At 43.6% G+C, this 15182-nt stretch overlaps 1 protein-coding gene across 1 annotated transcript in view; it reads right to left on the reverse strand.

Annotated features, from left to right (window-relative positions):
• Positions 1 to 15182, reverse strand: part of EXOC2 (exocyst complex component 2) — a 187969-nt gene that overhangs the window by 69076 nt on the left and 103711 nt on the right. Inside the window, exons 14-17 of the mRNA XM_074944943.1 lie at positions 14998 to 15066; positions 14104 to 14261; positions 10527 to 10648; positions 373 to 434 (exon numbers count right to left, since the gene is read on the reverse strand). Of these exons, the coding sequence (XP_074801044.1) occupies positions 373 to 434; positions 10527 to 10648; positions 14104 to 14261; positions 14998 to 15066 (411 nt within the window). The remainder of the gene's footprint in view (positions 1 to 372; positions 435 to 10526; positions 10649 to 14103; positions 14262 to 14997; positions 15067 to 15182) is intronic.

Below are 15182 nucleotides of genomic sequence, written 5' to 3' on the forward strand. Positions count from 1 at the left end.
AGAAAAATAACTCTTGAAAGAGGGAAAAGATGAAAGAAGAGAAAAAGTAGCTTTTGAATTTGTGATAGGATATATACCACCATGAATATTTGAGAAAGTGAGCAGACAGAGGGCAGAAAGAATTCACTTAGGAGTATAATCTGTCCTCCATCTAAATTCTAACCCACTTTAGATGGGAACTGATTAGTTTTATTTTGTACCATAATTTAATTCTTTTATAAATACATATTTACACGTGTGCATATGTAAGTAAATGTATAATATGCTGCAAAACTTTTAACATTTATGAAAAGAAAAATGAAATTTACACAAGTCATGTTTACACCACATGCACAAAAAATGGGTGCCCGGAAACACACAAAGTGTACCCACCAGAGATGTTAAGCCTTCATTATCAATCACCCAGTCTTCCTTTTCAGCTAACCTCTTCACATCTGTAAAAAGAAAAGGTGCTAAAATGCTAGGTTTCACTATAAAAAACTCCTCGAACTTCACAAGAGAGAAAACCACAGGCACCTTAGTGTGATGAATAGGCATACAAGTACATTGGCCATACTTAAAAGATTTCAGCCACTTTTCAAATGACTAAGAATGGCACACACACAGTTTGCTGCTGCTTTCCTCCTTCAGAAGTAAAATGTATGGTGCATGGCAATAGTTGCATAAAGCCCACCTTTTACTGGAAAGTCTGAGGTTAAAGAAATACTGTTACAATCCTCCGTTTTAAAAAAATGGATATATCATGGCTGGGTACCCATAATATAGGCATTATATTTGGGAATTTAAATGTATGTTTGTTTTATTATTCCTTGCTCAATGCAGTTAAAAAAAAACAAACCATTAAGTACATAACTTAATCGGAGATCAGGACAAGTATTAAGACTCACATAATTACATTAAATATTTATAATATGTTTGGTTTGAGATCAATCAGGATCAGGACTCCATTGTGCTAGGTGTTGCTCAAACATATATGAAAAATCCATCCAGGCTCTGGAGAACTTATAAGAAGCAAGTGACATAAGAAGGGTAGGAAAGGGGAGAGGAAGAAGAGGAGTATAACAATCAGTTATGTACAGTTTAGGTACCTATATGCATTTGCAGGTTGCCCCATTTACCCTTCAACCTAGTCATCATTAATTGGTAGATTTGATTGATTGATTGATATTATGGCAGAGAAGCATCTTGAAGTACATTCAAGCAGCACTATACTCTGAAAAGTGACTATGCAAAAGTAGCAACTTGTTACCAACAGATCTTCTCCAGAATCTGCCAACTTTATATTTTGTTTTTGATGGTTTATTCCCTTCAGACCTTCAGCTCCAATACAGATATAAAGGTGGGACCTGAATTACATTCCTTCTTATTCATCATCAAAAGAACTGATTACTAAATTCCAGTCAGTTACACTTGTACAAGCCTCACTGCCTTATTTGGCATTAGCATAATTTAGTTTGCATGACCTTTATTGCCAGTGATGATGCATAAGAAGGAAAGAAACCAGCTTGACTATCAGGTCCCAGGCTGAGTTTACAAGGCTGTCAACTAGAAAAACCCTCTTCCATTTACTTGTAAACTGAACACGTTTATCGTTGAACGACAATAAGCATCCCACAGTCATTTCCAGTTTGACAAAACCTCATTCCAGCAAAAATGTATTTGCAAAATAACCACAGGCTGTATCCCTGAAAATAGGAGCTGCAATACAAGGTAATATTATCTTCAAAACTGAATTTTTTAAACCATTAGATTACTGTTTAAATTGCATTTACCGCTGAAATTTTGTTTGCAGGTCAATAACAAAATAATGTACAGCTTAGTGCTATGACACAGCTTATATAAGAAGAGAACCCCATTACCACTGTACCATGTGGACACATTCTGTCCAAAAATTAATTTTTTTAAATTATAGAATTGAAAATTAAGCAGCACTGTAAAAGCACTTTCGTCCACGAAGATGAATAAACTAAAAATTATTCACACAAAGACGAGGCACAGCATAATCCAAGCAAGAAAATTTCAGAGTTGCAGTTAATGTTCTTTCTTTAATGCAGATGCATCAGTGGAATAAAATTATGATTCGCATGAAATAGAAATAGGTCTTTTTAATGCATATTGCAAAAGAGGGAACTGAATTACATTCCTTCTTGTGCACCTTCAAAAGAATTGTTTACTAAATTCCAGTCAATTACACTTGTACAAACCTCACTGTCTAATTTGGCATTAGCATAATTTGGTTTGCATGACCTCTATTGCCAGTGATGATGCATGAGAAAGAAAGAAACCAGCTTGATTCTCAGACCCCAGGTTGAGTTTACAGGGCTGATGATTAGAAAAACAAACAGATTAAAGCCATTACATCGAATAAATAGGATGGTTTTCTTTTTACAAGAATATGAAGGAATAATCAACGAAGGCATGACAAGGGAAGTGTTCTAGTTGGATTTCATGGGCACTAAATGGACAGTTAGTGTGAGTTAACAAATATAGGCAACAACGTGAACGTAGCATGAGAAATCAAGAGTTAGTTAAGGGCCGTAAATGATCATTAATATTTGCAAAATATTCTGAAAATGGAAAATATTATACAGTATAAATATCAGATATGATTATTGCTGTTCTTTTCAGAGAGGTCCAGATTCAGTAAAGCACTGAAGCACATGCCTAACTTTAAGCAAGTGAGTAGTTCCACTCACTTCTCACATAGGATTACTCATGTTCCTAAAGTTAGGCTTAAGTACCTTGCTGAAAAAAATGGTTACTCACCCTTTTTGCAACTGTTGTTCTTCGAGATGTGTTGCTCATATCTATTCCAATTAGGTGTGTGCGCGTGCTGTGTGCATGGCTGTCGGAAACTTTTCTCTAGCAGGTACCCATCAGGCTGTCTGTGGAGGCCCCTGGAATGGCGCCGATATGGCGCTCTATATACGACCCTGCTGGCCTGACCCCCCTTCAGTTCCTTCTTGCCGGCAACTCCGACAGAGGGGAAAGGTGTGGGGGAATGGAATAGATATGAGCAACACATCTCGAAGAACAACAGTTACAAAAACGGTGAGTGACTGTTTTTTCTTCTTCGAGTGCTTGCTCATATCAATTCTAGTTAGGTGACTTCCAAGCCTTACCTCGCAGGTGGGGTCGGAGTCAAGGTATCGCTGACCGAAGTACTGCGCTGCCGAAGGCTGCATTGTTCCAAGATTGGTGGACGATGGCGTAGTGAGATGTGAAAGTATGCATTGAAGACCGTGCGGCAGCCCTGCAGATTTCCTGGAGAGGTACATGGGCCAAGAAGGCTGTCGACGAGGCCTAAGCCGAGTCATAACAAGTGTGGATACAAACCATGATCCAGGAGGAGATCCACTGGGACGAGACTGGCAAACCTTTCATCCGCTCTGCCAAGGCAACAAACAACTGGGTTGTCTTGCGGAATGGCTTTGTGCAGTCAATAAAGAAAGCGAGCGCCCTCCTGAAGTCCAGCGAGTACAGCTGCTGTTTGTGGGAGCTGACGTGGTTTTAGGTAGAAAACTGGCAGAAAGATGTCCTGGCTAACATGGAAGTGGGACACCACTTTAGGAAGGAAGGCCGGGTGATGACTAAGTTGCACCTTATTCTTATGAAAGATAGTGTATGGAGGTTCAGACGTGAGGGCCTGCAGTTCAGACACGCGTCGTGCCGAGGTGATAGCCACCAGAAAAGCGACCTTCCAAGAGAGGCAGAGGAGTGAACAGGAAGCTCGTGGCTTGAAGGGAGGTCCCATGAGGCGGGAGAGGACTAGGTTGAGGTCCCAGGTCAGAACAGGGGGCTTCATCGGGGGATGTATCTTCTCCAAACCTGTTAGGAAATATTCCACAATGGGGTGTGTGAACACCGAGTGTCTGGAAACGCCCAGGTGAAATGCCAAGATGGCTGCGAGGTGGACCTTGAGAGAACTGAATGCCAGATGCTGGTCCTTCAGGTACAGAAGATAATCCAGGATACAAGGAATGGGAGCCTGGAGTGGGGGCATCTGCCTTTGGGCACATCAGATAGAGAACCTCTTCCATTTTGCTCTATATGTGGCCCTAGTAGACAGCTTGCGGCTCTCCAGAAGCACCCGCCTCACAGGGTCCGAACAGGCGAGCTCTGCCTGGTTCAACCACGGATCCTCCAGGCCATGTGGTGGAGCGACTGAAGGTCCGGGTGAAGAAGGTGACCGTGATTCTGTGAGATGAGGTTGGAAGTGAGAGATAGCCGTATCGGTAAGTGGACCTATAGGTCCATGAGGGTGGGGTACGATCACCGTCAAGGCCAAGCTGGGGCCACCAGTATTACGTCTGCTTTGTCCCTGTGGACCTTGAGGAGCACCTTGTGGATGAGCGGAAATGGCGGGAAGGCGTATAGCAGTTGACCGGACCATGGAATCATGAATGCATCTGCGATCAAGCCTGGGCTGTGGCCCGTGAAGGAGCAGGAGTTTGGGGACTTCCTGTTGGCCCGTGTGGTGAACAGGTCGATTAGGGGAAACCCCCAGCTGCAGAAGATGGAGTCGATGATGTCCGGACGAATAGATCACTCGTGCATGAGGAACCATCTGCTCAAGCTGTCCACCAGCACGTTTTAAACGCCCAGCAGGTATGAAGCCTGGAGAAGGATGGAGTGGGCTAGACAAAATTCCCACAGGAGGAGGACTTCCTGACAGAGAGGAGACAATCGGGCTCCACCTTGCCTGTTTATATAAAACATGGCCGTGGTATTGTCCGTCAGGACCGCTACACAGTGGCCCTGCAAGCGGGACAGAAACGCTTGGCAGGTGAGGCAGATCGCCCCAAGTTCTTTGATGTTGATATGCAAAGCCAGCTCCTCTACCTGCCACAAGCCCTGAGTCATCAGGCTCCTGAGATGAGCTCCCCAGCCCAGCGCAGATGTGTCCATTACCAGAGTCAAAGTGGGCTAGGGAGGGTGGAAAGGAACCCCAGCGCCTACCATGCGGGGATCTAGCCACCAACACAGTGTCGAGGACTCGAACCCCAGACGGCACGGTTCGTTGTCTGACTGGAGAGAGACAGGCAACACCAGCAAGGTCCAAACGCAAAGCTCTTTATTGAAGAGTGCACACAACAATAGAGAGCAGCCCATCTCCAAAGAGAACCAGCAGCCTCTAAGTAAAACTAATAGTTTTTTATAGACAGTCCTGTCACGTCACAGATTTATTCATAAAGCAGCCCCCCGCCCTTATGTTAGTTAAAATCCTCTTTCTCTATTATGCATGCACTTCTACCCCCTTATTGTAGATAACTTTTAGCAAATCATAATGCTTCACTAACTTTCTTATCGGTATGGGTGTCAACCAGGAGACAAGGAGTTAAGAACAGACATAACACAAAAACAAGGAGTGGAAAACAGCGCCTCCGTATCTCAGCAAGACAGCTCCCAGAACATCTCATACAAAAATGCAGGAATGCAGGCCTCCCCTTTTTTCTCACTCTCTGTAACTTAAACAAGTATTCCTTCGTTCTACTTTCAGAGACTTTCCCAGCAACCTTTCTTGGCCTGACTTTGGTTCAGTTGGCATAACTGCTTCATGTGTAACTTTTCTCACCTAACAACAGGGAATCAAGGGTGTGCCTCGGGACTGTCAGCACCATGTCCAGACTGTCGCGGCCCGGGCGGTACACAGATGCGAGCCACACTTGCAGAGGCCTGAGTGGTAGCCTGGCATGTTGAACCACGTAAATGCAGCAAGCCATATGACCCAGCAGCCTGAGACACTGCCTCGCCGTGGTGGTGGGAAAGCTGCAAAGGCCGTTGATTATCTGCGAGAGGGCCAGGTGCCGCGTCTCTGGAAGGAATACTTTTGCTTGGTTTGCATTCAGGACTGCCCCGATGAACTCTATTCTTTGAGTTGGGGTGAGGACGGACTTGCTGACGTTGAGAATGATACTTAAGTGTTCGAATGTTTCTCTGACCATTTGCACCTGTGATTCCACCTGCTGGCAAGAGCAGCCTCGAAGGAGCCAGTTGTCCAGGTAAGGGTAGACATGCACATAGTGGTGGCGAAGAAAGGCTGCCACAACTGCCATGCATTTGGTGAAGATGTGAGGAACTGAGCACAGCCTGAATGGGAGGGCTGTGAATGGATAATGCACCTTGTTCACCACGAAGCGGAGGAACCGTCTGTGAGACGGGGTGATAGACATATGGAAATAGGCATCCTTCATATTGAGGGCGGCGTACCAGTCTCCCGGATCCAGGGAAAGGTTGATTGTGCTCAGGGAGACCATGCGGAACTTCAAGCTGACGATGAACTTGTTGAGCTCCCTTAGGTCCAGAATGGGCCTGAGGCCCCACTTTGCTTTGGGGATGAGGAAGTAACGGGAGTAGAAACCCTAGCCTTTGAGCTCCTGGGGAACCTCCTCCACCGCTCCTAGAGCGAGGAAGGTCTGAACCTCTTGGATGAGAAGTTGCTCATGAGAGGGGTCCCTGAAGAGGAACGGGCAAGGGGGATGGGAAGGTGTGAAGGAGCAGAAGTGGATAGAATATCCTGCCTCTACCATGCGGAGCACCCACCAGTTTGATGTAATAAGGGACCATGCATGCTAGAAGCGGGATAGACGGTTCAGGAAGGGAGCTTAACTAGCCGGGTTGTGGAGTAGTAATCTGTCCTTGTGCGCACCTTCAAAAGGGGCGCTTAGGGTCAGAAGGGGGGGAGGGGAGAGGGGTCGCCTGGATTGCCCCTGGCCCTGCCCAGGAGGAGGGCGCAATGGCCTATTCCGACTATATCTGTTTCTCCTACGGGAGAAGTCCTGTCTGGGCCTAGGGGGGAAAAACCACTGCTGGGTGGACTGCTGTTTAAAGGGCTTCCTTAAGGTCGCTGGAGTATGCGTGCGGAGGGACTTAATCATGTTCCGGGAGCCCTTCAGGCTATGCAGTCTGGAGTTCGTCTGTTCAGCAAACAGGCCCTGGCCATCGAACGGAAGGTCCTGAATTGTTTGCTAACCCTCCGGAGGGAGACCAGAGGATTGGAGCCAGGCGTTGCGCCTCTTTGCGATACCAGAAGCCAGAGTATGCGCTACTGAGTCCATGGCATCTGAGGAGCCCTGGAGGGAAGTCCGGGCTACAGCTCTGCCCTCTCTGTCAATGGCCCCCAGTTCCGCTCATGACTCAGATGGAAGAAGCTCTTTGAACTTCAGAATTGCAGACCACAAGTTGTAATTATACCTGCTCAGGATCGCGAGTTGATTAGTGATCCTGAGAGAGGCCCACTGTAGAATAAACTTTTCTTCCAAACATATCAAGGCATTTAGCGTCTCTTGATTTGGGTGCGGGGCCTTGCTGACCCTGCCTCTCTTTCTCATTCACCGCCTCCACCACAAGGGAGCATGGGGGAGGGTGGGTGAAGAGATACTCATACCCTTTAGTGGGAATGAAGTATTTTCGTTCAGCCACTTTGGCCGTAGGGGGAATGGACGCAGGCGTTTGCCAAATAGTCTTGGCATTAGACTGGATGGTCTTTAGCATGGGTAAGGCCACCCGAGTTCATATTCACGGCCACCCTTCGGAGGAGTTCCTGCAGGGCCCTGGGTGGTGGTCCAGATGTGGAGGTACCCGCCACCACTTCGTCAAGGGATGAGGAGGAAGAAACCACCGGCAGGACCGGTTCTGTTACAGCCTCTTGATCCTCTGGAACTGGGTCCTCCCGAACACCAGGTGTAGCCTCCATTGGGGGCGGGGTTGGATCTGGATTTTGTGATGGGTCCTGAGGTGGGCGGCTGAGGGTTGCCTCAAGGAGGTGAGACCCTGAACGGGACAGTGGAGGTACGCCAGGAGAGGCACCTTGGGCCTAACGGTATGCCCAAGGGGTCCAAAATTGCCACTGGGGCTGCCAATGGGGCACCAAAGCATCCTGCCTAAGGCTCCCTGGCCCTGATCTGGGTGCTTCCGATGCCCCGCCTGATCTGAGGGAGGGCGATCTGGAGCGTGACGACCAACAGGGAGTGATGCGAGACTGCACCCAGGAGGCCTCCTCCTCCTCCAACGGATGGGATGGGTGCCACGAAGGGTAGCGAGGTCCAGATGGTGACCGGTGGCGCAGTGCAGGGGGGTGCCGCTGCATGGAATGACGGTGAGGTGTGGAGCAGTTCTGGGAGGTCAAGCAGTGCCGCGATGTGGAGCTTCACCTTGGTGGGGAGCACTGCCACAATGTAGAGCGGTGCCAAAGCGGGGACCGGTGTCTGGAGCGGGATCGGGAGCAGTGCTGCGAGCGGGACTGGTGCCATGCTGGGGAGTGGTGCCACGGGGTAGAGCGGTGCCGAGATGAGGTGCGGTGCCACCTAACTGGAGTTGATATGAGTAAGCACGTGAAGAAGAACTGGGGCATAAGGCGAGTATCAAATAGAAATAAGATTTTTTAGAGGAACAGAAAGAGACCCTGCTTGCTCCAGTTTGTTTGCTCAATGCTCCCTGCATTGCTTTGCATATATCAGACAGCATGAGCATCATTACATTGTCTAGCATTCTGCCCATCACAGAATAAAATAAGTTTGATCAAACCAGTGGACACCATGAGCCCCATATGAAAGAAAAAGTTGGGGAAAGAGATCTCTAGCCCACTGATGCTAATTTTTAATACATCTTGAAAAACTGGGAAAATTCCAGAGGACTGGATGAGTGCCAATATTCAAAAAAGGACAAAAGGTATGACCAAGGTAATTATAAGGCTCGCAAGCCTCAGATCAATTGCAGGCAAAATAAAGGAAAAATGACTGTGGGAGTCAATCAATAAAGAATTAAAGGATGGGACTATAACTATGCCAATATACATGGCTTTATGGAAAACAGATCTTGTCAAACAAACCAAATTTCATTTTTTTATGAGATGACAAGTTTGGTTGATAAAGGTAACTGCATAGGTGTCTAATATACTTATGCTTTTATAAGGGATTTGATTTAGCACCATCTGACATTTGCATTTAAAAAATTAGCACTATTCAATACTAGTGAAGCACATGATAAATGGATTAAGAACTGGCTAACTGAAGAAGTTGTCAAAGTTGTCATCACTGAATAGGGGAATTTCTAGTGGGGTTCTGCAATGATCTGTTTTGGGTCTGATGCTATTCAACATTTTATGAGTAATCTGGAAGTAAACAAAATCTGCAGATGGCAAAGACTGACAGAGTGGTAAATACTGATGAGAAGAGAGGAGTCATACAGAGTGATCTGGGTTGCTTGGTAAGCAGGGCCCATTCAACCCAAATGTGTTTGAATCAACCCAAATGCAAGGTTATACATCTAGGACCAAAGAATGCAGTTCATACCTGTAGAATATAGGACTGTATCCTGGAAAGCAGTGACTGATAAGGATTTAGTGGGTGAACAACTGAATGCGAACTCCCAGTGGGATGCTCTGGCCAAAAGGGATAGTGCGATCGCTGGATGCATAAACAGGGAAGTAGTGAGTATGAGCAAGAAAATGATTTTACCTCTGTATATAGTGTTGGTGATACCAATACAGGAATAATACATCCAGTCAAGGTGACTAGATTTAAAAAAAGATGTCAAAAATTGGAGAGGGTGCAGAAAAGAACATAAAAGTGATTTGAAGGCTGGAAAAAATGCCTTACAGTGAGAGACTGAAGGAGCTCAATGTGTTTAACTTATAAAAAAGGTCAAGAAGAGACTTGAAGAGGAAGAAAACACTGAGTAATAAAGGGCTCTTTAATCTCATGGAGTAAGGCATAACAAAAACCGTATCTGGAAGTTAAAAGCCAGACGAATTTAAATTAAAAAAAAATTGTGCCATATTTCTAAACAGTGAGGATGATTAACTATTGGAACAAACTAACAAGGGATATTGCCAATGCATCATCTCTTGAAATCTTCAAACCAAGATTGGATTTCTTTCTGGAAAACATGCTTTAGTCAAACAAGTTATTGAGCTTAAATACAGGGGTAACTCATTGAAATTCTATGACCTGTATTACACAGGTTAGACTAGATGAACTAATGGTCTCTTTTGGCCTTAAAAATCTACGAATTCATGACCCCAAAGAGCTAAACAGGACTCTAGCGACAGACAATGAGTATCCCTGATAAAATTGTAACTAAAATATTGTGTAATGTTTTTAAGATTTGCTCACTTAGAAAAGAATATCCAAGCTTGAGAATATCCAAGCTGTTACAGAACAGAGTAGCAATAATGATGATTCATTGCATGGAATAGCTGTGTCATGGCAAAAAGTACAAATAAATTAAAGCTCATCTGGTTTGAAAAAAAAGACTAACCTAGTGAAAAAAGTTGCTGCCTTATATTAAAGGGGGGGGGGAAGGCTCATAATACAGGGAACAGTATTGTCAGGGAAATGATAGAATAACCTAATAGGTCTTGTACGTTGTGATTCTGTGAATTACAGGTGACCTTATTATTCATTCAAGTACCTAAAGTGAACATGGTCAATTCTAGAACACAGTCTGATTTAATCAAAGAGAAAATAAAAAATCCTAACCATATGCATGTAGGTCTGCACATTTCTTTTTTTTTTTTTAATTACCTTCAGCTGTGTGTTGTAAGGTGACCATTATACAACGTACTCGAAGATCCAAAATAAGATCCTGGATGATATGAAGCATATCATTTGGTATTTCAAGTGCAGTAAGGGACTCATAACTAAGCCTGGAAGGAGAAGAAAATAAAATGAAGGTTAGGTTTAAACCTACAGTTTTCTAGACAATACTGCTAAATATCACGAAGTTACTTAGGAGTTTCTTTTGCTTATGTATACTATTAGTCTGCTCAATAGTAAGCTTTTTAAACTGTGTGATCATCCATAATATCATAGGTATGTTTTACTGTCTGGTTCATTCATTTGTTGAACCCATATCAGTGTAGAGCTTCACTGTTGTACTGTATAAACTTGACAAAGTTTAGGCCACTGATGTGCCAATACCACTGCATAATCACAATGACCAATATTGTCTTGTCGTTTCTTTGTAATTCTCCACCTGTCTGTATCCATCTGTTGTCTCTTCTTTTATACTTAGATTGAAGGCTCTTTGGGGGCAAGGACTGTCCTTTTGTTCTGTGTTTGTACAGCACATCACACAATGGTGTTTTGGTCCATGATCGGCACTCCTAGGTGTGACCATAATATAAATAGATAAAATAAATAGCAACAGAGCCTGCAGTAAAGGTAACGTGAAGGTATACCACCCTAGCAGGGCATAATGGTTTCAGTGCCAGTGGGGAACACAGTTACTGTGCCACCTCTAACGACAGTACAGCATGGACTCACCCAACCCACTTAATTTCCACCAGCCCAGCACCACTGACTGGTGTGGAAGGGGTGGGGTCATGCCTTATTCTCCCTATGAGGATTGTAGCACCCTATATACTTGTAAGAGGCAGCATTTGCCGTCTTAACTGGAGGGCTGCAATTGTGCCCAACCTTTACACAGGGACACAAAGGAAGACCGGAGAAGAGTTAAGAACGTAAGAATGGTCATCCTCGGTCAGACCAATGGTCTATCTAGCCTGATATCTTGTCTTCAAAGGGAATGAACAGAACAGAGCAATTATCAATTATCCATCCACTGTTTTCCAGTCCCAGATTCTGGCAATCAGAGGCTCAGAGACACCCAGAGCATGGGGTTGCACCCATGGCTATTTTTGTGTATCACCATTGATGCATCTATAAGAATGGCCATACTGAGTCAGACCAAAGGTCCATCTAGCCCAGTGTCCTGTCTTCCAAAATTGCCCAATGCCAGGTGCCCCCTAGCGAATGAACAGAAAAGGTAATCATCAAGTGATCCATCCTCTGTCGCCCAATCCCAACTTCTGGCAATCAGAGGCTAGGGACACCATCCCTGCCCATTCTGGCTAATAGCCTCCAGAAATTTATCTAGTTCTTTTTTGAACCCTGTTATAGTCTTGGCCTTCACAACATCCTTTGGCAAGGAGTCCCACAGGTTGACTGTGCATTGTGTGAAAAAATACTTCCTTTTGTTTGTTTTAAACCTGCTGCCTATTAATTTCATTTGGTGGCCCCTAGTTCTTATGAGGAGTAAATAACACTTCCTTATTTACTTTCTCCACACCAGTCACGATCTTAAAGACCTCAGTCATATCCCCCCTTAGTCGTCTCTTTTCCAAGCTGAAAAGTCCCACTATTATTAATCTCTCCTCTTACAGCAGCTGTTCCATACCCCTAAAAATTTTTGTTGCCCTTTTTGGAACCTTTTCTGATTCCAAAATATCTTTTTTGAGATGGGGCGACCACATCTGCAGGCAGTATTCACGATGTGGGCATACTATGGATTTATATAGAGGCAATATGATATTTTCTGTCTTATCGTCTATCCCTTTCTAAATGATTCCCAACATTCTGTTTGCTTTATTGACTGCTACTTCACATGGAGTGGATGTTTTCAGAGAACTATCCACGATGACTCCAAGATCTCTTTCTCGAGTGGTAAAAGCTAATTTAGACTCCATCATTTTATATTTATAGTTGGGATCATGTTTTCCAATGTGCATTACTATCATCCATGAATTTATCCAATTTCTTTTTTTACCCAGTTATAGTTTTGGGCTTCACAACATCCCCTGGCAATGAGTTCCACAGGTTGATTGTGCCCTGTGTGAAGAAATACTTCCTTTTATTTGTTTTAAACTTGCTACACGGGCTGCATCTCCTTAATGCTTCCGTATTGGGCAAGAACCAGGCAAATGGAGTCACTGCCATTCTCCCTACCCCTGATCTTGAGCAGGGCAGAAGTATCAGAAATAGCTAGCAGCAGGAACCAGGCTCCAAGTGTGGGCACTTGATAACCCTCCACCAACAACAAGGACTTTTGTGGGGTTGCAAAGCCATCATCTTTCCTGCTCCTCTTTCTGAGTAGAATGCAGGCACTGAGAGCAGCCATCAGAAGGGGATGGGCACAAATCTTCAAACTTTCATCACTCTATGTGCCACTCTCACTGCCCTGAGATTCTGGAATGCCATCTGGTAACTATCAACAACTTTGTTCACACCACTACTATTGTCTGCCTAGCACGACCGCTTAATTAGTTGATTATAAGCCATCATTAGTTCACTTAACCATCTAGGAAATGAGGAATACAAGCTGTGGTCATCTGTGAAAACTCTGGTTTAAGTGACTAGCCCAACATTAAAAAGAAGTACTTGTGGCACCTTAGAGACTAACCAATTTATTTGAGCATAAGCTTTCGTGGGCTACAGCCCACTTCATCGGATGCATAGAATGAAACATATAGTAAGGAGATATATATACACATACAGAGAACATGAAAAAGTGGAGTAAGAGGCTAATTAATTAAGATGAGCTATTATCAGCAGGAGAAAAAAAACTTTAGTGATAATCAAGATGGCCCATTTTTAGACAGTTGACAAGAAGGTGTGAGGATACTTAACATGGGGAAATAGATTCAATATGTGTAATGACCCAGTCACTCCCAGTCTCTATTCAAACCCAAGTTAATGGTATCTAGTTGCATATTAATTCAAGCTCAGCAGTTTCTCGTTGGAGTCTGTTTTTGAAGCTTTTCTGTTGCAAAATTGCCACCTTTAAGTCTGTTACTGAGTGGCCAGAGAGGTTGAAGTGTTTTTCTACCGGTTTTAGCCCAACACTATATCAGAATTTAAGAGGAGGCAAGGACAGAATCTAATTCTCCAAGATGACACTCAGCTGCCCTATTTATGAGGCCATCCCTTCTCTTCCTGCAATCTCCTGCCTCATTTACTACGCACCTTTCAACTTCTAAAACAAATGAAAAAGAGGTCCTACAAACAACAGCCTCATTCACTACACAACCCTGATTCATCTACAGAGCACTGTCCATCCTGTGCACTGATACAAGAGTCCTGAGGAAAAAATATAGCAAGCAATCATGTAATTATAGACTGTATCATAATGCACATATGTACAAGAAGGCTGAATTAATCTTGCACAGGCAACATTAATTTTGACATTTCCCAACTTTTGTGTCCTTTACTTTGCAACATTAATGATCTTTCAGTTGAATGTGAAAAAAAAAAAAAAAGCACAGTTTAGACTATATTATACATACTAAAGACTCATACCATACAGAACAATAGCCCCAGTTACCTTACAGTCTGGATGACATGTGTTAGCCACTGTCCAGAGAGTTCAGATTTCATCTCCCAGCCACCATACTGTCTCAACTCTCCTTCTCTGAGGCTGAATGGAAGCAAAGCTCCACGGATCAGTTTTGCCAGGGACTGCATCATCTCCTGAATCATTTTCTGTCAGAGCATAAAAGAACACCACAAAAATAAATACATAGTAACTGCATCAATATTTTTAACCAGTTACGTATTCATCACATAATCTAGCCTGAAATGACAGGCATACATTTCAAATTTCACTAAGGAATATAATTTTACTTACGTAGTAAACATCCACAAAACAAAGCACTACAGCACTGTACAACATAATTAAAACAAATACAACATATAAAACAAAAAAAATCACTTTAACATAAACACAAACAACAGGATCCAAATTAGGAAAGGGAAGGCAATAAACATAGGGCTAATAAGGATCACTGCAAAAAACAACTGAAAAATAAAAAAGATTTAAGATTTTTTTTTTTAAAGGAGAGAGAAAATAAAATGGATTTCGGGGGTTGGACATAAAGAAAGTGAGTTCCAAGATGTAGGGCCCACCACAGGCAAAGTGTGATCGTCTGTAGAGGCTTCAGATGTGACGGCAGGTTCTTAAATGGCCGGTGATGTGTAAGCATACTTGCCAGTACAAGATATCTGCCTTTTACTTAGATTGTAGTCTCTTGTGGAGCAAGGATCAGGGCTTTTTTTTTTTTAAGCTACTATTGTTTTTTGGGTGCCGAATTTAAAACAGCTTAAAGGAGCCTGATTATTACAGGGTCAACGTTCACCACTATTTGAAAATTAAGCCTTCTTCAGGTGTCTTAATCTGAAGGACCACCTAAATGAAAATAAGTCTGCACACCAAGCTTACCTTGAAATCATTTTGTCTTTGCCTAGCGTTCTTCTTTGATCTTTCCATTTGACCAGATTTTTCAGCAGTCTTGTAAAAATGAGAAACAATTGAAAAGTATCAGTGTCTCGTAACTTTCAATTTTAAAACCATTCTAAAAACGGTGTATCAAGGCGAAGGTGTCAAAAGTGATTAGTGAGTTTACA

Source organism: Natator depressus, chromosome 2, assembly GCF_965152275.1.
Source record: "Natator depressus isolate rNatDep1 chromosome 2, rNatDep2.hap1, whole genome shotgun sequence".
Classification (NCBI taxonomy): domain Eukaryota; kingdom Metazoa; phylum Chordata; order Testudines; family Cheloniidae; genus Natator; species Natator depressus.